Source organism: Dermacentor albipictus, chromosome 3 (genome assembly GCF_038994185.2).
Source record: "Dermacentor albipictus isolate Rhodes 1998 colony chromosome 3, USDA_Dalb.pri_finalv2, whole genome shotgun sequence".
NCBI classification, from domain to species: Eukaryota; Metazoa; Arthropoda; class Arachnida; order Ixodida; family Ixodidae; genus Dermacentor; species Dermacentor albipictus.
This window is the reverse complement of record NC_091823.1, coordinates 186,452,295-186,478,476: the sequence shown is the minus strand read 5'-3', so window position 1 is coordinate 186,478,476 and position 26,182 is coordinate 186,452,295. Positions and strand designations below refer to the sequence as shown.

The following is a 26,182-nucleotide window of genomic DNA, read 5'->3' as shown; positions in this document are numbered from 1 at the left end:
TTGAGCCACATAATATTTTATTATTCGACGGGGTGCAGGGTGACAAAGCGCGATAGGAGAAAGGCGACGAGGCAGGTGGCGAGCACGAAGCAGGTGGCGAATATGTAAAAGGTCTCCTCGTCAAAGAGGTCCCGGAAAGCAGGCACCTGGCTGTACGCACGCAGGAACAGTTCCGCCTGGGGCGTCAACTTGTCACTGTCCGCCTTGACCATGGCCCGCCAGACGGCCCACCGCTTGCAGCACTTCCAGGCAGCTCAGGTGGCCGCACCGAACCACGGCTTGACGACCGTCCACTGCGGGCATTCGATTGCTGAAGCGTCGTTCATGCACTTTGCCTTGCCACCCTTGCTACAAAAGCTCACAACAGGGCAGTGTCAAAATTACTTTTATTCAGGCTTTCCCACACCCACCCACGCCTTTTGGCACCACATTGCATGTCGAAACTATTGAATGGTTATAAGTGGATCTATGATGAAGGACACAAGTTTACGAAAGAAAAAAAGCGAGAAGTACAGCGAGTTGTTTTCTGGGAATTTAGTTTCAACTGAGAAGGGTCAAGGAATGACTAGAGGCGATCAGGCGAGCACACAGGCCTACATGGGCTACAATGCAAGGAACCTCGCGAGGTCATGTATCTCAGATTGCTGCCCGGGCGATCTTTAGTTTGTTCCTATTTTTGTCTGCTTTGGCTGCCAGTGCGATGAAAATGAGAAGGGTCGCAGGGTGCAAATCGTGCGAGCCCTATCAGTCGTAACACTCTGACAACTGCAAGGGCAAGTTCACCGACTGTAACATAGGGTTGCCATCTATCTAGACCTGTTTACATCGTTTGGGGTTTGTAGTTTACCCCAAACAATAACCAAGGTCGATCTTCACTTTACACAGCTCTATTGGTGCATCGTGGCACGCAGCACATGTGATTGCTTTTGAATTTCATCTTGCACAAAAACAGGTAATCAAGCCTACTGGCCGCCACAAAGAAAGCAAGCAAATGTGCTACCGTCGCGCCACCGCCGGTTACTCCGATACTCTTCGCTGATGGTGGCGGGGTGGCATGACAGTCTACGGAACTTGCGAATAGGACTGGCCTTTCGATCCGTTGCCCGCGGACCTTGCGATTAGTCCGCAGCTCATAATAAAATGTCCGTATTCGTCGACACTATCATCGTGTGCACATTTATGTTGCTCATAAGTGACAGTGCAATTAGTTTTACTGGTGCCGTTGGCAGCGATGACAAAACACGCTAGCCAGGCAAGCCACTTCACATGGACAATTGCTGACCACTTGCAAGTCGAAAACATGCCAATGATTTTACTATTTCGTGCAATGTTTTCTAACATGCAGACTTTCGAGGTCACTTTACGAGTTATTTCATGTCAGAAACAAACTGTACCCAATTTTTGTGCCGCCGTCAGCGGCAGAAGTGGCCAGCGTCTCGACCAGGGAGAGAAAAAAAGCACCGGGACGATCGGAGTTGTGAGGCTTGCTCGCCAGCCCCACCCCGCCGCGTTTGCTATGTGCCACGCTATCAGCGCTGTCATTGGCTGCAGCTGTCCGGTCGATGTGGCACTTGTTCGAACTAAAGCCCCTCCCTACACATTTTCAAAAGAGCATGGATGGAGGGGATTTTCATTACTTTTCGAAGTGAGATCAGGATGCCTTAGAACATGCACTTATAAAGCGAGATGTAAGAAGGAAGAGGAAGCATGTGCCTGTCGTGGTGAAGGAACAAGTTGTATTAGAATGTCAAAATATCTGCCCAGCAGTCAATTTAAGAATCACTGGCCTCCTTGAAGCCGTTGGTTTCAACAAGAGCAGGAGGAAAGTAAACATGTCCACAATAGAGATTAGTAAGAGGCAATAGGAAGATTGGTGGAAGTAGGAAAATGACAAAATGGAGGCACACAGAAACAAAGTTCACAAAAGGGGTTCCAAAACTTTGGTTATGGGAATTCATTGTGGGTTTTGTTTTTTCCCTTTTCTTTTTTTAACATTGGTAGGATATTAGGCAATCAAAATAACAAGAGCATGGTGGCGCGACCCACTGCCCCATTCCAAAGGGGACGCTCATAATATCCATCCATTCAGGGGCTTTAGTTCGAACCGGTGCAAGCACATCCAGCGAGTTGGTCACGCATACAGCATGTGAGCTACAACTGAGAAAGAGAGCACATGCAAGCAGCACAGCAGCCAACGCAAACTCGTGACTACAGTGTACTAGAAGGGGCAGTGGAACGAACGAAGCGGCTGCGTGCCGCGCTGACAGGCGATCATAGCAGCGGCACTGTCATCGCTCACTACTGCAGCTGTTGAGAGCGTATGCATTGGCACGCGCATATAGTGGCCGGCGGAAGCGTTTAGTTGCGTGTTCTTAGCATTTTTAACGCATCCATGAGTGCTAAGCAGCGTCAACTGCTGCTACGCGCCAGGGTGCATGACTGGATATGCGCAGGCAAAAAATGCACAAAGACATTCCCTGTTTAAGGCGCCTGCCAATCTAGAAAGAAGGCGACAATGGGAGAGAAATTTGCACAGGGCCGACAACCGCTCACTGAAGACAGTGCAGTTTGTAAGCTTCACTTTGAGCAGCGCTACAGCATAAGAGACTTTGGTTACTGTGCTTCGATTATGCGACCTCCGTAGGGCCTGTGTTCATCTCTGCCCCTGAACCGAGCAGAAGGTGCCTGAAGATCAAGGCGATCCCCTCTGACACCACTGAGGCACGAACTGCACGTGTGGTTCTCTTGAGCATACTAAAGAATGCAGGTGTGTAGCCCATCTCTCCAAGCAAAATCGTGGATTCCAAAGCCACTGAAAGTGGTTTACTTTTTCTTCCAACAGCTTGCACTGTCTTCCCGCTGTATTCTGTTAGTGAAGTTCCAGCCCAAGCAAGCAGATGCTTGCTTATGACAAAGCTTTCTATAATAAATTGTTTTTATGCATAAACAAGATCATTCTTTGTACACAGTGCAATGCTCGTACACTACCATCAAAATTCTAAGGTTGTTGAGCCCCTCATAACATCGAAAACAAGTCATTTTTAAACAGTGCATTGCCTGTATAAGGAAACCACCCTTTACCAACATTCTTCCGACAAGATAATGTTCACAGCACGACAGCTATTTGAGGTACCGCTAACTTCAGATGACACGGATAATGATGCCAAGATTATTAAGCTCCACTGTACCGATCAGTCAGTATTCTTTTCTATATTTTTCATATTTTCCAGCAATCGTCCTGACTTCAAGCCAAGAAATGGTTTGCCCTATCTCTCAAAGGCCTTTATGGAGCAGGCATTCAATGTTTCTTCGCTTCAGTCATCAAGCATTACGAAAACATGTACTAGACATGAATGACAGGCACAAAGTAAGCGGCATCAAACAGAGCGCCAGGAAGTGTCAGAAGTGCATAGCCATGCAGGAAGGTAAGAAATCTAGGAGGGAGCGTCACATGATTCCGCTAGCCTCAACAAGCAAACCTTCTCTGAAGCCGCCCCTCCCGCTGTCCAGAGGCTTGTGCACGGTGCCTTTTAGGTAGGAATAGGCCCACATGGTTGCTGGACCATTCGTGATTGTTTGGTACGTGGTAACCCAGCCTGAAGTCAAAGGTACGGAGGCACGTAGGAAGTATAACATGTGGGTTTCTGCTACTGCATGCATCGTTCATTTCAAATGCAGTGCCTTGAAACATGGAGAAAGACTCAGGAGCCAGACCCATGGCAACATAATGTTCAAAGCACCACTTGCACTTACCACTGCCGTTCGTCAGCACTCTCACCTCGAAATCTGTCCAGGGTATGCCCGATGGAGCATGGTCTACTGTTTCTTCAAATCAGCTGTTGTGTACCATAAACTGTGGTGCGTATTATCGTGCTAATTTTTGTTCTGCTGTCTTGCACCTATACAGGATGAGATGAGATGTTTTGAGGGATAGTTATTTGTCACGTCGTTCATTAGTAAAAGGTCCTGCCGTGTGTCTTTCATTGTGAAATAAATAAATAGCATTAGCCTGCACTCCGAAATCATCGCCTTTTCTTGAGATTTACGTGCACTATTTTGTAAGATAGTGTAGTGCAACGTCGTCACGCTGCGGAAACACGCACGCCTATTGAGTTCTCACCAGTCTGTTGAGAGGCAGAATGCACGAGCAGAACGGCAGCATCTACTGGGACTGTCTGCCTTACCTATGGGCCGGCACGGCCTTAAATATATTCAGGTGCCTTGCCATATGCCTTGCCAGTCTCTCATTGGGCGAAAGATGAGATGAATTTTTTTCACACGGGAAAGCAGTTGCTGTGGACCTTAAATGCTTGCTTGATCGCCTCCCCATGTTTGCAGGGGCAAAAAAACATTATTTCCCAGAAGATGCCCCCAAACATGATGAATTGCCATAGGAAGGGCGGCTTGGTTGCCTTCACACATTTGCAAGATTAAAGGCTTCCTCGTTTCCCTGAAATCGCCCTGAAATGCAACTAGTTGTCCTTGAGGTGGTCCCCCCGGTTTGTTGAGCCCAATGCCAATTACACGACACTTCCATTTGCTACAGCCTTGGCTGCTGCTTGAACGGCTAGCCACGTGGCAGTTTGGTGCGACTGACATAGCACAGACTCCACTGCCTCACACACTTGAATTCCTTCACTAACCTTGGCATGGGTTTGCCATGTCTACCATGTGCACAAATTCCGAAACCCCCTCAGCAGAACCAACCAAAGCGAGCTGACTAAATCTACCGCTTGCCTATCACGTGGGGGCCTATTTCCCATCATCCCATTCCTCAAAATTTTTAATGACTAGGCTTCAAGATTGTAACATGACGCTCCCTCCTAGTTTTTTCTTTCCTCCATGCGTATAGCATTTCTTGCGCGCGGCATGCCTTCAGTAGTGAACAACTGCCGCACCGTCGCTACGGTCGCTGTAAAACATGCCAGGTGCGGTTGTGCCACTCAACAGTTGTACACTCTATTGTGGCGTAGTGTTTCCTCAGTTGTTTAGAAGCCCTGTCCATTGATGGCAATGTTGCAAGGTGCTGCCTTCTGCGGCTGGCTGCGCGCACATACTTTAAAGTTAATTTAAATATGTTCTAAGCTATATTTGCCGTTTATATTTGCAGACGATGTGTGTGTGTCCACATAAATTGATCTCACAAATTAACTCGACTTCAAAATTTTGTGTCGGTACTCCTTCAATGTATAAGCATGATCGAAATTTCGGACACCTTAAGGCATGCCGTTTAATCATTCTGAACCGTCTGCATAACTGCGTGCCAATTTGACCACCAATTTGAGTGGAAATGGCGATATTTTGGCTGTGATACGCTGCTGGCATTGCCATGGCATGGTCATCAGTCATATTGATGACACCTCCTCAAAATTGAAACTAGCAAAACCTAGTTAATCTAGCACAGACTGCACCCCGAACTGTAGGGCAAGCAAAGCCTGGCAAAGCATTTGTGAGTCCCGTGGTGTTGGTTCTGTGCATCCGGCATTTGTTCACTCGTGTTAATAGTGTCACGTGGTGGTGATGTTGAATAACACAGTAGCAGTACTGTGAACGACAAAACTAACTTTTATTGGGCGAACCTGTGCCCACAAAACAGGCTACACTTATAGCACAACGATAGCGGCGAACACGGTCGGCGATTGTCGAAAATCCGACCAGCGGGCCAAGCGCGTTGGCCCCCACAGATCAGCCGTCGAATGCCCCAGACCAACTGCCGGGACCCACGCGCCCCCCACCATTTGTGCTGCGCATAGTACATGCAATCAGATTACACGAGTTGCGTCGAAAGACAGCAGACGGAACCAACACTCCAGGAACCTCTTTCACATGCAGGCGCGTCCCGCGCTGCGTGACAACATCCGCTAGGCGGCGAAACGCGGCCGCCCGACAAAGTACACGTGTCAATAGCAACAAGGTCCCGGCGACTTAACATTGTTTAAACGACGATGACTCCACCCTCGATGTCTGCAAGGTCAATGACCGTTTCTAAAAAAAGCCAGTCATCATTCAGCTACGATAGCGCGGTCAACTTCTGGGACGCAATTTCGTAGCAATGCATTCCACTCGATTCAATGTGCCACCCTTATCGTCTGTTCACGGCCGGCTGAAAAGGCATCGCCACAACATCAAAGTCCTGTTATGTGGCTGAAGAGTCGGTGCATGCATTGATTGTATTTTCATCGATCTGTGGCAACAGCATGACAATGGTAGAGTGACGGACTGAGTAGACACGGACTGACCAGATCATAGGCAAACGTACGTGCGTGCAGGAAAGCATTGACAAACTTTAGCTTTATTTTTGGACAATCCCTTTTGGAATGCTTTTACTACATTTCACGTGACTAGCACCAGACACGTCAATGGACAATAGCCATTGTAGCACAGTGCCAATGCTGTCGTTAAGGCTTGTCTCGCATCATGTTTTAAGAGCTGAGCTGCACCAAGCCAAAAAATAGTGAGAAACTGGCATCGGCCACAGAGTCCACACCATGCATGTGTGCGTCTCGCATGCTTTTTTTCACCGTGATAGGGCCAAGGCACAAGTTAACTTTAATTCACCTTCTGAGACGTGACGAAGTGGCAGCAAGTATGACAGTCCTTCTAACTGGAAGGTAAACTTGAGCTGAACTGAACTTGTGGCCATACCCTTGGTAACAGATGAGTTGTATATTCAAGCCAAATGAGAAAAAAAAAAGAATATTAAAAAAAGCTAAAATAATAAATAGAACAGAAAACATGGCAAAAAACTTCGGGTTGGTGGTGTCATCTAGTTACGCAGAGTTTACTTGTAGGGGAAGCAGAGATACCTATTTATACTTATGTGCTGGTGTAAAGTGTCGGCAGCGGTGCAATTTACAACAAACAGTTGTTTTTTTCTTATTCTTAGACAAAAGCACTTATGTAAAAAAAAAATGTTTTACGCGTTGTAGGACAGTGTCACAATGTCGCTACCGGCCTTGTGACTGGCGTCTACACTTGCCGTAATCCAAGATTTCCATAAAGAATAATGTGTATTTTCTAGTATTTGCCAAAATGAATATTTTGAGCTCAGCACATAATTATTGTATTCTATAAGGCCTGAATGTTAGCCACTATCATCATTATAACGTTACCCTATGCATCGAGCCGCACATATGGCTAAAACATCTTCAGTCATCGTGGTAGGTTAGTACGAAACAGTAATACCGTACCATATAGCACACTTACCGTACTGTAATATGACGCTGCTAAAACTCTCTAGTGAGGCGACACTCCTCAAACGTGATCGTATTCCAAAAGTAGTCATCCGAGAATGCAGAAAATTTTTTTAACCACTCGTGAAATAGTCACTTGTGTTTTGGTAAATTTGGATGTTTCAGACTACCGATTATTTGGACTTTTAGGCAGTTCATGTCCAGCCTGAATTATCAGTCGGCAACAAGATAACGCAAAGTTTGATTTATTAAGCTGCTTCAGTCATGCAACATAGCAGAGTGTAGGTGTAGGCCTGCTAGTGATGCATGATTTGGAAAGTTACTACAAAGAATACAAGAGACTTGAAGAAAGGGACAACATGAGGCGGTGCATGCTATGCATGTCTGCAGCCCACTGCAGCCAGAGACGTATTGCACAGTCGCTAAGTTTGGTCCACTTAAGCACAAAATTGTGTTTTTTATGGAGATGGCACAGGAAATCTTGTTAGCCACTATTTGGCACAGGCATGCAAGCACTGCATATACTAGCTCACTAGGAGGCATATACTAGCTCATATACTAGCAGTGACTACATTGGTTATTCAGCTAAGCTGCACAGCACTCACGATGTTAATCCACAAAATTTCCAGAAAAAGCAACTGCAAGTACCGACGGAACACAGAAAAAGCGACAGCACAGACAGCACCACACATTCAGCAGCGTGGTGTCTCAAACCAGAAGTCGCTGCAAAAGACCCCGCACCTCACAATCCCTTGCGAGAATGTTTTTGTTATTCGCTTATTACTCCTTGGTATTCTGGATAACTTGGGCTACAACAACATTCACTGAAGCTCTGCACATGTATCTACACTGCCGTAAAAAGTGGCCTGCAAGTACACAGACCAATCACTAGAGCAACAAAGATCCCCGAGCTTGGCAGCAGCAAGGTACCTACTTACAGAGTGCAATCTCGATGGTAGGTTCTGATCGGTCGCACAACACTTCCGTCTTGACGGCACACTCAGGGTTGGTCAACCGCACTCGTGATGTACTCACGTGGAATAGGAAGTCCCTGCACAGAAAGTACTTTTCCTTAAGAGGAAGCTTTAGCTCGGGCCCAACTCCGACGCGGCCTATTCAACTACATGTAAAACGCAAAAACGTTTTTACGAGATAACCCCTGGACCGATTTTGATGAAATTTGTTGCATTTGAAAGAGAAAGTTAAATTCTAGTGACTGTTGGAAGCGGAATTTCGATTTAGGGCTTTAATTTTATTAAAACGATTTGCAATATTTCACCGTTTGAAAAAAATAGAAGCACGAAGTTTTCAAATTCATAGCCCTGCATCAAGAACTGATATTGCGGTTCTGTCAACAGCATCCATTAGATCATTAAAAGCGGACGAATTCAATATGTCATTTTACATCTTACGTGAATTTGTTACGCTGGTTACAATGGTTTTGCAAAAGTTGTATTTCCCTATGAATAAAGTTTTTTATATTCATGTGTAACATATCAGTTTTGTCCTCTTTAGATGTACTATTATATGCAATTCACAGAATTGTATTATCATTTTTAGTGGTTGATTTACAGAGTTGTAAACTTCATAGTTTCGTTTTTGAAAATTTTTGATTTCTGCCAATTTTTAATAAAAAGTTGACAACCTAACTCGAAAATTCGAAACGAACAGTCACTAGGTTTTAAGTTTGTCTTTTAAATACAACAAACCTCGTCAAATTTGGTGCAGTGGTTGCCGAGAAAAACGAATTCTCCTTTTACATGTATTTAGATAGGAGCACCCGAGCTAAAGCTTCCTCTTAAGACAACATATTTATAGATACACTACTTGCTTTGCTGCCAGACAGGCATCACCGTCGGCCTGTTTTTATGACCACTGCAGAACGATCCCCTCTCCCAGCCATCTTCAATTACCCTCGTCTTGCGCTATCCGATTTCAACTTGTGACGCAAATTTAATAATTTCATTCCCCACCCAATTTTCTGTCATCCTCAATTGCACTTCCTTTCTTTTGGCATTCGTTCCATAGCTCTAATGGTCCACCAGCTACCTGTCCTACGTATTACATGGCCTCCCCAGCTTCATTTCTTTCTTTAATTGTCAATTAGATTATCGGATGTCCCCATTTCCTCTCAAATTCACACTGCTCTCTTCCCGTCTCTTAACATTACGTTTAAAATTTTTCATTCCATCACTTTCTCCATGGTCTTAAACTCGTTTTTGAGCTTTTTTATTAACGTACACATTTCAGGCCCTTATGTTAGCACCAGTAGAATGCAATGATTGTACACTTCTCCTTTCGATGACAGTGGTAAGGATTTGGTAATGCCTGCTGTATGCACTCAAACCTATTTTTATTCATCTGCAAATTTCCTTCTCGTGATCAGGGTCCCGTGTAAGTAATTGAACTGAATAACCGTACGCCCACACAGACTTTAGAGGCTGACTGGCGATCATGAATTCTCTTTCCCTAGCCAGGCTATTGAACATTACCTTTGTCTTGTGCATATTAATCTTCAACCCTACTCTCATGCTTTCTCGAACAGGTATACATGTACTGCCCTTCAGTAGCCCCACAGGGCTTTGGCAAGCTTGTTTTCTGTAATAGTGTTGAAAATAAAGTGGTATTAAGTATTACTTCAAGCAGGGGCTATACTCATCTGCAACATTTAGGTCACCGTTAGGATAAACAAGGTTGGCAGATGAAAAAATATAGTGGCAAAGGCAACAAAATGACAATTATAACACAAATGGCAAGAACAAATTCTCAAAGATTACCTAAAGCAGAACAGCAATGAAGCCAGACGAGTCAAAAACAAGTGGGAAAACTTAAAGGGACTCCGAACCACTTTTTATCGAAGTGAAGGCATTTGAAGTGAAAATAGGCTATTTCAGAAATACTTCCATGCATTCAGTAGAAGCGGAATTATTGGCAGTCAAACACGGCCTCCACTGTGTTCCTTCTTCAGTGCCTTGCAATGCGAAGCGTGCCCACAATGCTCCGCCTTCTTAATGTCACCGTGTCGCCCAGTTCAAATTTTATTTTGGAGACGCCACGACTTCCGCCTTTGGTGTCTACGACGGGCTAAACATAAGCCAAACACGGTTGTCCTTGGAGAGCCACTGTGCACTTAGCCAGTGGACTCGTGGCGGCACTCCATGACGGCCACGATATCTACACCATGTAGCCAACCGCAGCTTGATGTCAGCTATCAGCCGATGGCAACCGTCTAAGGGGATGAAGAGATAAACCATCCAGAAGACAGCGAGGACAGGGCCTACTGATGAAAAGAGCGTATTTGAGAGAAAGGTGACTTCGCAATCCGCTTGCGAGCTCCACGCACCACGTACGACTGCAAAACTTAGCTGAGATGTTCACAGCAGCATATGGCACCCACAGACTATGTTGTTTCACCAATCCTGAAGGGTGTTTCAGGGGCCCCTTTATGTGGCATTACTAAATAAAGCAAAGAAAAACATCTTGGAGCCCTGCGTCACTTCACACATCACTGAACACTAGTGTGGAATTTCAGCACCCTCTACGATCGGCAGCAAACACAGTGTGCATTAACACAGATAAGAGCTCATGCATAGTGTTAACTCTGCATATGCACCGTAAATCATGTGTTAGCTAGAAAAATTTCGCCAGAACCCATCACCTCACAATGACTGTTGACGGTAATGCATTAGCATTGAGCCAATACAGCAACACATTGTAGTGCCACCATTGAAACGGCTTATATATAAGGTGTGTACTGCAGCAAGACTCCTCTTTCGCCCTTCCCTAAAAACAATTGGTGCCATCTAGCGCTGCCGCTGCGAAGCCTGCACATGGTCTCCAAATGCATGGCGCAGTGGTGCGTGCGAACGCTAGTGGCATGCAGCAGCTGGGCTCCTCTGTCGTGCTTGAAGTTGATGGAAGTGCTGCTGTTTCATTCGCGGTGGCACCCTTAGAATGGCAGCACTTGCGGGCAGTACTGATAGTTCATGGAAGAGCAGACACCGCTCACATGTTTCTTTTTACCTGTATTCAGTTTGACTTATTCGATTTGATTATTCGATTTGACTGCCGGCTACGTGCTACTACCATGCTTCCCTAGTCTAAGAGTGCTTCCAGGCCCACTAAACATTCGGCGCTCATTCACAACGGCGTTCAAGAGGGCTGCCATCGTTTACGTCGAAGAAACAAATCACTATGCAGCGGGCTGCAAGTTCAATGTTTCTGAACGGGTGGTGCGGGAGTGGCAACTGCAGCAAAGCAAAATTTTCCCCTGTAGCAGTGAGAGAAGAATTTCCCACGGGCCGAAGTCTGGACACTTTTCGTAGCTGTAGGCCAAGCTTGCAGTGAACGTCGCTGAAATGCGTGATTGGTCCCTGCCAGTGAAGTGCGACGTGGTCATGAAACAAGCTTGGATCTTCACCTTTTAAGGACCTGCTCTGCCATGAGTACGAGTGGCTGGTGGCAGAAGACCGCGAACTTACGCCAACCGGATCTGTTAAAAGAGCCTCCCTGACGGCTACATGTGGTTGGGTGCATTTGGCGTGGACTGCTGTTCCACAAGACGTTGCAGTGCTGTCGTTTGCCAAATGTGGAATTTCGCTGGACGATGATGCGCTGTGGGACCATAGCAGCGATGACGATGGCAGCACTAGTGAGGACAATGGCACAAGTGAAGACGAATAGTCCAGTGACCATGTCAGCTACTAATAAATTTTCGTTATCAAATGCGCCCTCGGTTATGCTCTTTGTTTTATTTTTTTTTTCCTGTCACACGCGATATGGGGACTTGACTTACATTCGAGTCGACTGACAATCATGTAAATACGGTAGACACATAGATAGAAACATATACATAGCCCCCGTAAAGTGCGTAAAGTACCCTAAGAATACTAAGGCGTTAAGAAGTTATGCAGATCCAATGCACATATGGAAACCTTTGCGAAGTGAAGCATTTATGTAGCAGTTAATGAAATGCTTTGTGATTGTTCATATTCTGCATGCAGTGTTTTGCAGCGCGGCAACTATGCACCGGCCTGACAAGACTCCCTCCATGCGACCCCCACAACTGTATGGAATCGGCTCACTGTGCTATGACACTGGCAAACCACTTTACTGTGGTCTACGTCACTTTTCTTGGCATGAAACCAACAGAGCAGACATGCCAAACAACAGTGAATTAGGCATAGAATGCTTTGCTTTAATCATGCACTTGGAGGTGTGTACTTGTTGCAGTGGGGATATACATACATATACAGTCGAACCTCGATATATCGAACAGCGCAGTGATCGCAAAATAGTTCGATATAGCCAGAATTCGATATATAAAATCACGTAGAAAACGCGTCAAAAACTAGCACAAATCAATCAATGAACCAATCGTGGCGCAATAGATACTCGCACGAAGCTTCAAACAAAGTATTTATTTCGTTCGCTGAAAGTACTGAAGCAGCGTAGCCTGCTTCATATTGGCAACCGCGTGCTTGACCACGGCGTCCTTAACATAGTCCAAACGGTCCACAAGAGACGGTCCAGTGCCTTCTATTGCGCCGCAGTAGCGGCGTACAACGGCCAAAGCAGCTACAGCCTCAGTTGCAGTCGGGAGCGGGGCAACATCAGCGCTTGCTGGATCAGCCTCGGCAGCGTCTTCGTTTGGCCGCTCAGCAGTCACTTCTGCCGCGATCTCACGTCTGTTAACTCCGCCACTGTTCCGGTGCTGTCGTCACCGCCAACGAAGTCCTCAATGCACATGCTGTGTGGCTCAGCACCGACAAAGTGCTCCAACTGGCTCCACGGCCACCTCGATCACGCGCGCACGGCGGGGGCGCGGGCGCGCGAGATGCGGCGGCCAGGCTGGCTAACGGCCGGTCTCTAGGGGAGCGCGCGCTTTAGGGGAGCGCGCGCTTTAGAGAAGCGCGTGAAGCGCGCGCTCCCCTCGAGACCGGCCGTGGCTGGCTCCAAGCCGCCGCGTGTGTACGCCGCTACGTTCAAATGGCGCCCTCGGCACAACCGATGTGGGAGCTGTCGTACGCAGCAGTCGGGAATGCCCATCGCGCCGCCGCTATTTTCGAGAGTGTTGCGGGAAAGCTCGCCTTCTGTCAACAGAGCGCACTTGGTCTGGGGCGGCGGAGTTCGATATATCCATTTTACATCCGGCCCCGTTCGAAATAAAAAATTAAAAATGCATGCGATTTTCCACGTGATATAGAAAGTTCGATATACGCAATAATTCGATATATCCGTGTTCGATATATCGAGGTTTGACTGTATATATATATTTTTTTCCCCTTCCGCAGAGAACAGAGTGGGCCACAGACACATATGTAGGGACTACACACATGATTAGTTTTACGAACCACTGTGTTAGCTATTTGGCAGCAGCCATGCTCAGCAAAGTTTGGGAGGGTTTGCAAAGAAAGCTTCACTTTACAACACATATAGTAGCGGGCAGCACACATTGTGGCCTTCTTCAAGTAAATTTATTCAAGCAGTGACAGGGAGTGCTGGTGGCCAGAAGTAACAAGAAAGAGGAACAGCACCTAGCAGCTGTACCCCCATCATCAACATCATAAACCTATTTTAGGCCCAATGCAGGATGAAGGCATATCCCTCCGATCTCCAATTACCCACGCTGCGCCAACCAATTCCAACTTGTGTCTGCGAATTTATTAATTTCATCACCCCACCTAGTCTTTGCCATCCTCGACTGCGTATTACCAAGGCATTACATGACCTGCCCAGCTCCATTTCTTTCCCTTAATGTAGATCAGAAAATTGGCTATGCCCATTTGCTCTCTGATCCCCACCGTTCTTTCCGTCTCTTAACATTTTTCCTCCCATTCTTCGTTCCATCGCTCTTTGTGCAGTTCTTGTTTTCGAGCTTCTTTGTCAGTCTTCAAGTTTCTGCCCCATATGTAAGCACTGGTAGAATGCATTGACTGTACACCTTTCTTTTTGTAGTGATAATGGCAAGCTTCCCATAAGGGTACGAGTATGTTTGCCGTATGCGCTCCAACCCAATTTTATTCTGTATATTTCTGTCATGATAAAAGTCCCCTGTGAGTAATTGTCCTAGGTAAATGCATTCCTTTGCATACTCTAGGGGCTGTCTAGCGATCCTGAACTCTTGCTCCCTTGCCAGGCTATTGATCATTATCTTTGTTCCCTGCATATTAATCTTCCACCCCACTCTCACACTCCCTCTGCAAAGGTCCTCAATCATTTTTTGTAACTCGTCGCCAGTGTTGCTGAATAGGTCAATGTCATCTGCAAACCTAAGGTTGCCGAGATATTAGCCGTTGATCCTTAACCCTAAGCCATCCCAACATAATAGCTTGAATACTTCTTCCTAGCATGCAGTGAATAACATTGGAGAGATTGTGTCTTCTTGTCTGACCCCTTTCTTTATAGGTATCTTCCTACTTTTCCTGCGAAGAATTAGGGTAGCTGTGGAATTTTTGTAGATATTTTCCAAGATATTTATGTAAGCCACCTCTACTTCTTGATTACATAGTGCCTCTTTAACTGCTGGTATCTTTACTGAATCAAATGCCTTTTCGTAATGTATGAAAACCATGTAGACAGATTGTACTCTGCTGATTTCTCAATTACCTGATTGATTACATGGATGGGATGTATTGTGCAGTATCCTTCTGAAGCCAGCCCGTTCCCTTGGTTGACTTCGCATCCAGACTGGTTCACTTGTATTAAAATTTCTCGTACTTGCTGTTGGCAAGCCATCTGCCGATTTTTCTTTGGGCGTGATGCAGTCTATTTTCGTCCTAATCAGGTAACCCAGCAAACGTTCTGCCCGTGACTTGCCATCCTCCCAGAGTGTTCGACGGTACCTGAGCAAAAATCAATCCAACTATGTTTTCAAGTCCTTTCCCAGATTTTTCTTTAGTCGTTCCTTGATTGTGTGCACCGCTCTTTTGGCTAACCCATTAGATTGTGGGTGACAGGGTGCTGTTGTGAGTTGTATCTTGTTACGTGCCAGGAACTCGGGGAAGACAATGCCCGCAAGTTGTGGTCCATTGTCAGACACGAACATTTTTGAAAGTCCAAACTGTGCAAATATCAAGCTTAGTGCTCTGACCGTGGTTTCCGACGTGGCAACCTTCAGTGGATCTGCTACAATCCATTTTGTTTCTGAGTCTACAATGACCAAGACCATGTGTCGATCCAATGGACCTGCAAAATCATTGTCCAGACGGCTCTATTTTTCCGCGGTCGCCCGCGACGTCTCCGGTACCTGTACAGGTGGCACCAAGGAAGCCTGCACACAAACATAGCATGATCACACCAGTCACTCAATCTCCGAGTCTAGTCCCGGGTACCTAAATAGCATTCTGGCTCTGTTCTTCATGGAAAGCATACCGGGATGAGTTCCACATAGCAGGCTTAGTGCATGTCTTCTTGCCGCCAAGGGTAAAACAATGGGATACCCCCAATATACCAAACTGTCACTTACGGCCAGTTCCATCCTTCTGTTGAAATACAGCCGGTAGTCCTCGTGATCCTGTGGGCGAAACAGCAGCCACCCTTTTAAAATCTATTGTCTGACCTGTTAAAGAGTGGTGTCTTGACCGGTCACTTGTTTCACCTCTCAGGCACATATTGTCGTTCCTTCCAAGCCTTGGGAAAAAAAACTCTCCTATGCTCCGTGATGGCGATTTCGGGGCTCTGTAGCCGGCAGTGGCAATCAGCTGAGGGCATCGGCATTTGAATGCTCACTGCCCTTACGGTACTGCAACGCATAGCTGTAGTTGCCGAGGAACAAGGCCCAACACTGAATTCTGGTGACCGCCGGTATCGCCTTCCTTGGATTGAACAAACCAGTCAGAGGTTTGTGGACTTGCAACTGATTTTTATTTTAGCCGATGCTTCACTTATATACCCTCAGGCACGCGAACAGGAACATACTCAGGTGAGGTCACATGAGATATAAACCAAACCTAATCATATCCTATAAACTCATTACCGTGAAGGGACAATGATGGAATGCTGATACACTGGTCACCAAACTTTCTGATGTACATCGCCTCTGCTAGTTCCCGTGCAACCGTATCCTTACTTTTTCGTAATATGCATGTGTTTTACCACAAAGGTTCACACGTGCGCACTTTGCAGCGATACGGCAAATGCAAGCCAATCCCATTCTTGATCGATAGAGCATGCTCTTGGAGGCGGTCACTTATACAACGCCCAGTTCGGCCGATGTATACTGTCACATGGTAGTGACTGTGATGAACACAGTAGCAAAACTGTAAATGGCGAAACTGCCTCTTTACTGGGTGAACTTTTCCCCTCAAAAACAAGTTACACTTAAAGCACAACGATAGCAGTGGACACAGTCGGTGATCATTGGAAATCTGATATGTGGGTCAAGCGTGACGGCTTTTCTACATCAATCGTCGAATGTTCCAGGGTAATTGCTGCAACTCGCACGTCTTCCACAAAGATTTACATCCCTCGTGTCACGCATACATGCAATCAAATTACACAAGGTTCGGTGATAAACAGAGGATGCAATCATTGATAACATTCCAGAAACTTCCGATACATGCAGGCGCGTCCTGCGTGTGCGATAACATTTGTTAGGCGGTGAAACATGGTCTATTGCACGAGACGAAAGATGTAGTTAAGAAACGCCAATGTATGAAAGCCTCTAACCCTACAGCTAGAACAGAACTGGCAGAACTTTCCAAGTTAATCAACAAGCATAAGATAGCTGACATAAGGAAGTATAATATGGATAGAATTGAGCATGCTCTCAGGAACGCAGGAAGCCTAAAAACAGTGAAGAAGAAACTAGGAATAGGCAAGAATCAGATGTATACATTAAGAGACAAAGCCGGCATTACATTACGAATATGGATAAGATAGTTCAAGTGCCTGAGGAGTTCTTTAGAGATTTATACAGTACCAGTGGCACCCACAAAAATAATGGAAGAGGGAATAGTCTAGAGGAATTCGACATCCCACCAGTAACGCTGGAAGAAGTAAAGAAGGCCTTGGGAGCTATGCAAAGGGGGAAGGCAGCTGGGGAGGATCAGGTTGCAGCATACTTGTTGAAGGATGGTGGGCAAATTGTTCTAGAAAAACTGGCCAACCTGTATAGACAATGCCTCATGACTTCGAGCGTACCGGAATCTTGGAAGAATGCCAACATAATCATAATCCATAAGAAAGGGGACACCAAAGATTTGAAAAATTATAGACCGATCAGCTTACTGTCTGTTGCCTACAAAGTATTTACTAAGGTAATCGCAAACAGAATCAGGAACACTTTCGACTTCTATCAACCAAAGGACCAGGCAGGATTTCGTAAAGGCTACTCAACAATAGACCATACTCATATTAAGAGAAATGTGGGGAATATAACCAAACCTTATATATAGCTTTCATTGATTATGAGAAAGCGTTCGATTCAGTCACCTTCATCATCATCACCATCATCAGCCTGGTTATGCCCACTGCAGAGCAAAGGCCTCTCCCATACTTCTCCAACTACCCCGATCATGTACTAATTGTGGCCATGTTGTCCCAGCAAACTTCTTAATCTCATCCGCCCACCTAACTTTCTGCCGCCCTCTGCTACGCTTCCCTTCCCTTGGAATCCATTCCGTAACTCTTAATGACCATCGATTATCTTCCCTCCTCATTACGTGTCCTGCCCATGCCCATTTCATTTTCTTGATTTCAACAAAGATATCATTAATTCGTGGTTGTTCTCTCACCCAATCTGCTCTTTTCTTATCCCTTAACGTTACACCTATCATTCTTCTTTTTGTCAGCGTGCGTAAAAGGGCTTAAGACCTTTTGGTGGACCACTTGAGATCATGCGTGGTGCCTCTGTGAATGCGAAATGCCGTCTGGCACGACCTCATAGTCCAGTGCGCCAATATGTCTGGTAACCTTGTAAGGTCCGAAATAGCGTCGCAATAGTTTCTCACCAAGTTCTCGTTGGCGTATCGGGGTTCAACCCAAACACAATCGCCGGGCTGGCACTCGACTTGGCGTCGTCGTAGGTTGTAGTGTCAGCTGTCTGTACACTGCTAGTTCTTGATCCGTAGGCGAGCTGTTGGGCTTCTTCGGCGTGCTGCAGATAGGTGGCGACATCAAGATTCTCTTTGTCGGTGACATGCGGCAGCATGGCGTCGAGAGTCGTCAGGTTCCTGCCGTAAACCAGCTTGAATGGCGTGATCTGTGCTGCTTCTTGCACCACTGTGCTGTAAGCGAAGGTTATGTCCGTCAGGACGGCATCACAGGTCTCGTGTTCGACATCGACATACATTGCTAGCATGTCGGCGAGGGTCTTATTCAGGCGCTCTGTAAGGCCATTCGTCTGTGGATGGTAGGCAGTTGTCCTCCTGTACCTTGTCCGACTGTATTGCAGAATGTGTTGGGTGAGCTCCGCTGTTAAGGTCGTTCCATTGTCAGTGATGAGGACTTCTGGGGCACTATGTTGTAGCAGGATGTTCTCGACGAAAAATTTCGCCCCTTCAGCTGCGCTACCTTTCAGCAGAGCTTTCATTTTCAGCAAAGCTGGTGAGGTAGTCCATCGCCACAACGATCCACTTATTTCTGGCTATTCGGAAAGGGTCTCAACAAGTCCACCGTCCCAATCTGCTCAAATGGTCGGCAAGGAGGTTCGATCAACTATAGTAATCCCGCGGCACTTGTCTGTGGTGTCTTACATCACTACCAGTCTCGGCATGTCTTGACGTAACGGGAAACGGCGGCGATCACGCCCGGCCAGTAATACTTTCCCTGTATTCTCGATAGAGTCCGGGAGAATCCGAGGTGCCCAGCGGTCAAATCATCATGCAGGGCCTTCACTGTGAGTCAATGTATTTCCTGTACAAATATCTGAACACTTTTCCAGCCCATTTACTTTATTCCATATTCCTCAGTCATTCTTAGAAATATATGGGTACTATGAGCATCCCCTTCAGAACAGGCTGGTGGGTTGCGCCACCAAGCTCTTATTTCATTGCCTAATGGCCTACCTATGCTGAAAAAGGAAAAAAAACCGATAAATTCCTATAGGCGAACTTTCTGAGCCCCTACTGTGAACTTTGTTTTCATATGCCTTCATTGTTTGTCGTTTCCCTATTTCCACAGATCTTTCAATCATCTCTAATTAATGTCTATTGCAGGCATGTTTACTCCCTCCCTGCTCTCGCTGAAGCCAAGGGCTTCAAGGCCAGAGGTGCCGAAATCGACTGCTCTGCAGATATCTTCACATTCTAATAAAACGTGCTCCATTGTTTCCCTAGCTTTCCCGCAGCAAGCACATGCTTCTTCTTCCCGATCTCACTTCAAAAAGTAAAGAGCTTCCCTTTGAGTTATCATAAATTGTTTCTTTCCCGATTTCGTTCGTTTCCTCTCAAGTAGTTACTCATAGCAGGTTTCTTTTCCCTTTCCACCATCCATGAGATTATCTTGACCTCTCTGATTTTCTCCCTGACGTTCCTTGTTGCCATGTTGCTCATCATAAAGGTTGTATACTTGCTGGTAAGCTTCCTAGTTCTTTTCCAGCTGAAACAACACCTCTCTGGGGAAAGAAACAAAAGCAAAACCGAATCTGAACTTACACCGCAACAGTGGGCAGCTGGATATTTTGACATTTGAGCAAATAAATGCATGAACACACCAATTTATTTATTTATTACAATATCCTTAGGGCCAACAGGGGCATTACAGAGGGAGTGGGTCAAAAAAAGAGGACGTACAAGCACAAATCGAAAATCAAATTGCAAATGCCTGTTCAACGATATACTTGGTGATGGCTGTCTTGAAGGATGGCGTGTCTTTGATGCAGGCAATAAGAGGTGGAAGGTGGTTCCACTCTGTGCTAGTCTTAGCTAAGACAGACTTAAAAAGCACAATTGTTTTGCAGCTAGGGATGATCAACTTTATGCAGATGATCAACATGTGACGACATATATGACGGGATTGAAGAAAAAAATTGATGTTTTAGTGTCTGGGTCTGGTCATGAAAGAAAATGCTGTGGAAAAGACTAAGGCATGCAATTTTTCTGCGAACTGCAAGATTAGCTGAACCAAGTTTTCATTTCATTAAAAGAACACTAGCTATGCGAGGATAATTCGAAAGGATGAAGCGAGCCGAGCAATTCTGAACAGATTCTATAGCCTCAATTAAAGTGAGTTGTACGGGATCCCATATGGATAATGCATATTCTAGCTTAGGCCGTATTAGTGTTTGATACAAAAGTAACTTCAGATGGGGTGGAGCCTGAAAGAAGTTTCTGCACATGTAGCCAAGGGCGCGGTTCACATTGTTAGTGTCATATTTGATGTGCATGCGCCAGGATAAGTTAGCAATGTGAACACCAAGATATTTATAAGATAGTTCACTCTCTAGTGAAACTCCATTAATCTTGTAATCGAACGTTCTGGACGGATTAGATTGGCATGAGATGGACATAGCTTTACACTTAGACGGGTCAAGAATCGTACACTATCACTCACACCAATTCAACACGTTATCAAGATCAGAGGGGCGCAACTATCGTTATGGTCATTTATTGCACGAAAATGAACACAGTCATAAGCGAAAAGCTTAAGGGAAGAGTTAATTCCAGTTGGAGGGCCATTAATATAAATAAGAAAGAGCAAAGGGCCCAAAACGGAACCTCGGGGAACACCAGATGTTACGGCACATGGTGATAACGAGTTGTTAGCTGATACAAATTGTTAGTCAAGCAACATTAAATTCATTTGAAAAGATTAGGGATTCAGAGAACTAATTTTAAGGAGTAATTGATGTGACACCTTATCAAAAGCTTTAGCAAAGCCTAGAAAGATAGGATTCAGAGAACTAATTTTAAGGAGTAATTGATGTGACACCTTATCAAAAGCTTTAGCAAAGCCTAGAAAGATACATTCGGTTAGCAAACCACTATGTAAAGACGATGCTAAGATATTAGTGAAAGAGTTGAGTCACGCAAGAAAAATTCCTTCGAGAACCATGCTGACAAGACCTGAAGAAAGAGTTGCTTTCAAGAAAAGAAATGAGATTAGAATATATAATGTGCTCTAGAAGTTTACAGGGATTGCTTGATAATGAAACAGGCCTGCAGTTAATTCGCATTACCTTATTTGAAGAGTGGAACCACTCTCGCTACCTTCCAATCAGCCGGCATTGTGGAGTGTTCAACAGACTGGGTGGAAAGGTGCGCTAAGTATACGCTGGAATAAACAGCAGTATTTTTCAAAAACTTTCAATTAATGTGGTCAACACCGCAACTAGACGATAACTTGAGGCCCTGTATTAACGTCACAATACCTGTGAAACCGGCGACAATGGGGTCTACTGGGGAAAAAATCACGCTTAAGCACTTCAGGGGCCACATCAAAAGAAGAATCAGAAAACGATTTCGCAAAAGCGACGATTAAGGCAGCACAACAGTCATCACTTGTCACAGTATTCCCAGCGCTATCAAAAAGCTGAATGACATTTCGAATGACGCAGGAGGGAGCCTAACGCCAACTGCAACTCCGGGGAGGGTGGTCTAGCTTGCACAGGTGGAGTGATATGTTTGGCAGGCACTGAATTAACTATGGGATCCTGCGTCGAAAACCCGGCATATGGGTGCGTCTAATATGGCCACTTCGGCCGCTCCATGCGGCCTTCGTGAACATGCATGCGGCGCACGCCTCAGTACGGATCGCGCGCAGCCGGTCGCGAGCTGCAGTGACCCACCTCACCGGAGTCACATTGCTGTGAAACGGGTCAATCCTGACCGTCACTCTCTTGAAGGGCTCCAGGTGCAATGCTTTTGCTGCTTGACCGACGGCCTGCCGCAGAACCCTTACGGCGGTGGACATGATGGCAAAACAAGCATGGACGGCTACGAAGAAGAAGAAAACACAGTCAATGGTGCTTTGCGCTCACCCAACGGTGCACTGCCTCCTTCGTGAGGAAGAATGATGATTACGATCTATGCGGCTTTCCCCTTTGTATCAGGTGATTAACGAGAGTTCTGGCACTCATCAGAAGAATCACGTTAAAAAGAAGAGTACATAAAAACACAAAACTAACATGCAAAGAAAAAAAAAGACATAATCGCGTAGCGGAGAGAGAAAAAAAATACGGAAAGAAAGGGGGGCGGGGGGTGAGGGGGGGGATTAGCATCAGGCCCCGCACACTCTCAAGTTCAACAAATGGCCACAGAGGGCGAAAAATCAATCGAGGCGCTCGATTCGAAATCGAGACTTTCGATTTTGTGGCGGATGGACGTGCGTTTCGGGGCTCCGTGGCGACGACGAAATCATAAGTTTTTGTGCATGCTTTGAGCTTGCTTCTGTTTTTATTAGCTGTTTTTTTTGTATTTAAATAGTAATTGGGCGTGCGGACGCTCCAGTGTCGAGGCTTCAGCGACTTCGTTCGTGGCTAGGTGGTCTTTTTTTTTTCTTGTTGGCTGATGTTTTTGAAGAGTTTTGTTTTGCATGGAGCGGGGGCGCAAATTTTGAATTCGTGGTAAGCGTGGTAAACGTGCCGGCTTTGTCTGGGTCTGGCGGTTTCCCTCGTTGGGCCTGGGTGCTAGGCGGGACCTGTTTGATAGGCCTATGTAACTATCTCAGCTAGCTCTTCGAAGTGATTTGGCGGACGTGCTCGTTGAGCCTGAGGAAGTAGGCCTAGCGATGAAACCAAACAAAGGGACGGCCGCGGGGGATGCGGAGCAAGTGCAGTGCGACGAGTGCCTGCGCTGGTGCTCCCTCGACGAGACCAGTTTCCAGAGCTTAGCAGACGCGGAAGAGTCTAGCTTTACGTGCAGGCTGTGCGAAAAGGTCAGGGAAGCAGTCCAAAAACTGGAAGGAAATTGGACAGCCAAGTTCGAGGAGCTGAAAGCAGACCTGAAGGAGGAGCGGGAGAGGCGGTTAGCTTTGCAGGCGAAAGTCGCCGAGTTGGTCAAGGTGGAAGCGGTGCAGGCCGCGCAATTAGTAAGAACCGTGGCCGAGCTTGGAGAAGAGAAGGAAAGGAGAGCAGAACTGCATAGGCGTCTCGATGCGCTTGAGACGCGCGCAGCGGAGAATGATGGGTCGGGACACCAAGCCGGAGGCAAAAGCACAGAAAGTAGGGTAGACCCTACATGCGAAGTCGGGGGCAGGGTGGCAGGGCAAGCGGTAGTCAGCTCGCCGCCGGTGAATCGGCGTAGTTATAGCGAAGCAGCGCAACACGCCCCGCGGGAGGCGACGCTGCAGCCACAGGAAGCCGGGAAGCAGGGAGAGGTAGGAGAGAGTGAAAGGGTGATTATCGCTGGCGACTCAAACATGGCTGGGTGCTCAAAAGCAATTGTGGAGAGGGTGAAAGGCGACAAAAGAGTGGCGGTAGGGACATTTCCAGGGCAGACACTGGGTTCTGTCATGGAGCGAGCAAAAGAAAAGCTCACGGAAAATGCCCACGTGCGCAACCTTGTCGTAGTAGCAGGTGGGCTAAATGACGTCCTGAACAGGAAAGGGCCAGAACTAGCCCAGCGCTTGGCGAAGGGGGTGGACGACTTGCGCGAGCTATCCCCTCAGGTGCAGATCGTGGTGTGCACGGTGCCGGAGGTGCCTGTGCGTGACAGTCACGTACAAAGAGCCGTAATGGCTGCCAATGAGGCAATATGGAAAATGAGCCGAGAGAAAGGCTACGAGGTTGTCGAAGTAAACAGGGAAGTGAGAAGTTGTGGTGGTTTTAAACGAGATGGGATCCACTTCAATTACAGGCTAGCACGAGAAGTGGGCTGGCGACTTGGGGGTCGCGCTGTTGCTTTTTTAGGGGGCCCGCGGGCGCTCGGGAGGTCAGAGTAGGTAGTAATAAAGAAGGTCCCCTAGGGGAACAGCAGAAGAGCATCGCCGTCGATAAGAGAAAAAGGAGGAAAGCAAGAACAAGAGCTCGCCATGCAATAGGCTACATAAACATGCAGGGCGGCAGAAGAAAGGAAAAGTGGGCAGAGATTGAGGAGCAGTTACATAGAGAACAAATAGGGGTGTATGCGGTTACAGAAACGCACCTTAGAGACTCAGAAGAGCCGCCAGTTATTGAGAATTATGTATGGGAAGGGTGCAACAGAACTAAGTCGGAAAGAAAGGGAGGGGGAGTCGGAATGCTCATCCATCAGGGAGCCAAATGGAAAAGAGTAAATTCACAATGTCAAGAGCATCTTTGGTTATCAGGTACAATGAGTGGGAAAGAAACTTGGCTTGGAGTTACGTATTTGTGGACCGGAATAAATTGCACAGAGAAGAATAAAGAGTTAGTGGAATGCATAAGCGCTGATATTAGGGGTTTCGGGAATGGTGCTGAGATAGTCCTATTAGGTGACATGAATGCCCACATACAGGATTTAGATGGCTATACCGACAATAACGGGAAGTCAATGCTAGACCTTTGCGAGCAACATAACCTCGTGATCGTGAATACAGGGCCTAAGTGTGAAGGACAGATCACGTGGGAAGTGGGAAACCGGCAATCGACCATTGATTACTGTCTGATGACAGAAGGAATTCATGATAAGTTGAGAGAAATGGTCATCGATGAAGAAGGGTTTAGCAGCATAGGGAGTGACCATAAACGCATCATTTTGAAAATGGGATATGAAGTTGGGAAAGAGAGCAACGAAAGCAAAATGGCCAGCCCAAATTTGAACGCTGAACAAATAGCAAATATAGTCACTAGAGTGGAGGAAGAAATTGGCAAGTCGCCAAGTAAGGGGTGGGAATATGGTGAGCTTCTAAGTGTAGTAACGACAGAAATACGGAAAGAGAAACAACACATTCATTGGAAAGGAAAAAAGAAACCGAAAAGCTGGTGGAACAAGGAGATACGAGAAGCGATCGCCGAAAGACAGAAAGCATCTCGAGAGCACCGGAAGGCAAAGAAGGCGCAGTTGCCACAGGATGAAGTAACCGGTAAATGGGAAATATACCGGGAGAAAAAGTCTATGGTTCAAATACTGGTGCAAGCAAAATTAAAAGGTGAAAGTGAAAGTTGGTTGTCAGAAATACGTGAGAAAAAGAAGGCCGCACCTAGAATATTTTGGAATCACATAAAATTATTAGGCAGGAAATCAACAACAATACAACAACATATCCTAGACGAAGATGAAAACAGACTGGAAGGAGAAGCAGCAATAAATTACATCCAAAAAGTAACAGCCGAATCTTTCCAAGGCAAGGACGAGGTTGTATTTGAAGAAAAAAAGAGCATGAAAGAGACCCAAGGGGGAAAGGAGCTAGTGCTTACAAATTTAAACTGGAAGAAAGCGGAAGAGAAAATTCCTAAGCGCACAGCCACAGGGCTAGACGAGGTTCCCGTTAGGCTGATAAATGAACTGGGACCAAAAAGTAAGGAAGCTCTCGTGAAAGCAGTTGAAAAAACTTTAAAAGATAGACGAATACCAGACAGTTGGCGACAAAGTAGAATGAATTTAATTTATAAAGGTAAGGGGGAGAAAGACAGAATTCACTCGTATAGACCGTTGACCATTACATCGGTAATATACAGGCTAGCAATGCAGGCAATCAAATTAAAGCTTCAAGCATGGGCAGAAAATAATGACGTTTTGGGAGAGCTTCAGAATGGCTTTAGAATAGGTAGGCGTTTGGATGATAACTTGTTTGTTCTTACTCAGTGTATTGAAATATCAAAAGCAGAAAGCAGCCCGTTGTATGTGGCCTTTTTGGACATTACAGGAGCATACGACAACGTAGACCGCAGCATTTTGTGGGATATTCTGGAAGGGGAAGGCTTAGGTAACGATTGTATACAGCTTTTGAGAGAGATTTACCTAGAAAATACTGTTTGCGTTGAATGGGAAGGGATGAGGAGCGCGGAGAAAGTTCATATCAACAAGGGACTGAGGCAGGGGTGCCCTTTATCCCCGCTGCTGTTTATGATGTACATGGTGAGGATGGAGAGGGCGCTAGAAGGAAGTAATATCGGGTTTAATCTCTCATACAAACAGGCAGGTACAGTA

At 46.2% G+C, this 26,182-nt stretch overlaps 1 protein-coding gene across 1 annotated transcript; it reads right to left on the bottom strand.

The window, feature by feature from the left end:
* On the bottom strand, positions 1–22,302 carry mRpL53 (mitochondrial ribosomal protein L53). Its single transcript, XM_070536381.1, has 3 exons — positions 21,922–22,302; positions 8,132–8,244; positions 1–293 (listed from the first exon to the last, which is right to left on the bottom strand). The coding sequence occupies exons 1-3, from the start codon at positions 22,044–22,046 to the stop codon at positions 193–195; spliced, it is 339 nt and encodes a 112-aa protein (XP_070392482.1). The 5' UTR covers positions 22,047–22,302; the 3' UTR covers positions 1–192.
* Between the last annotated feature and the right edge of the window lie 3,880 nt (positions 22,303–26,182).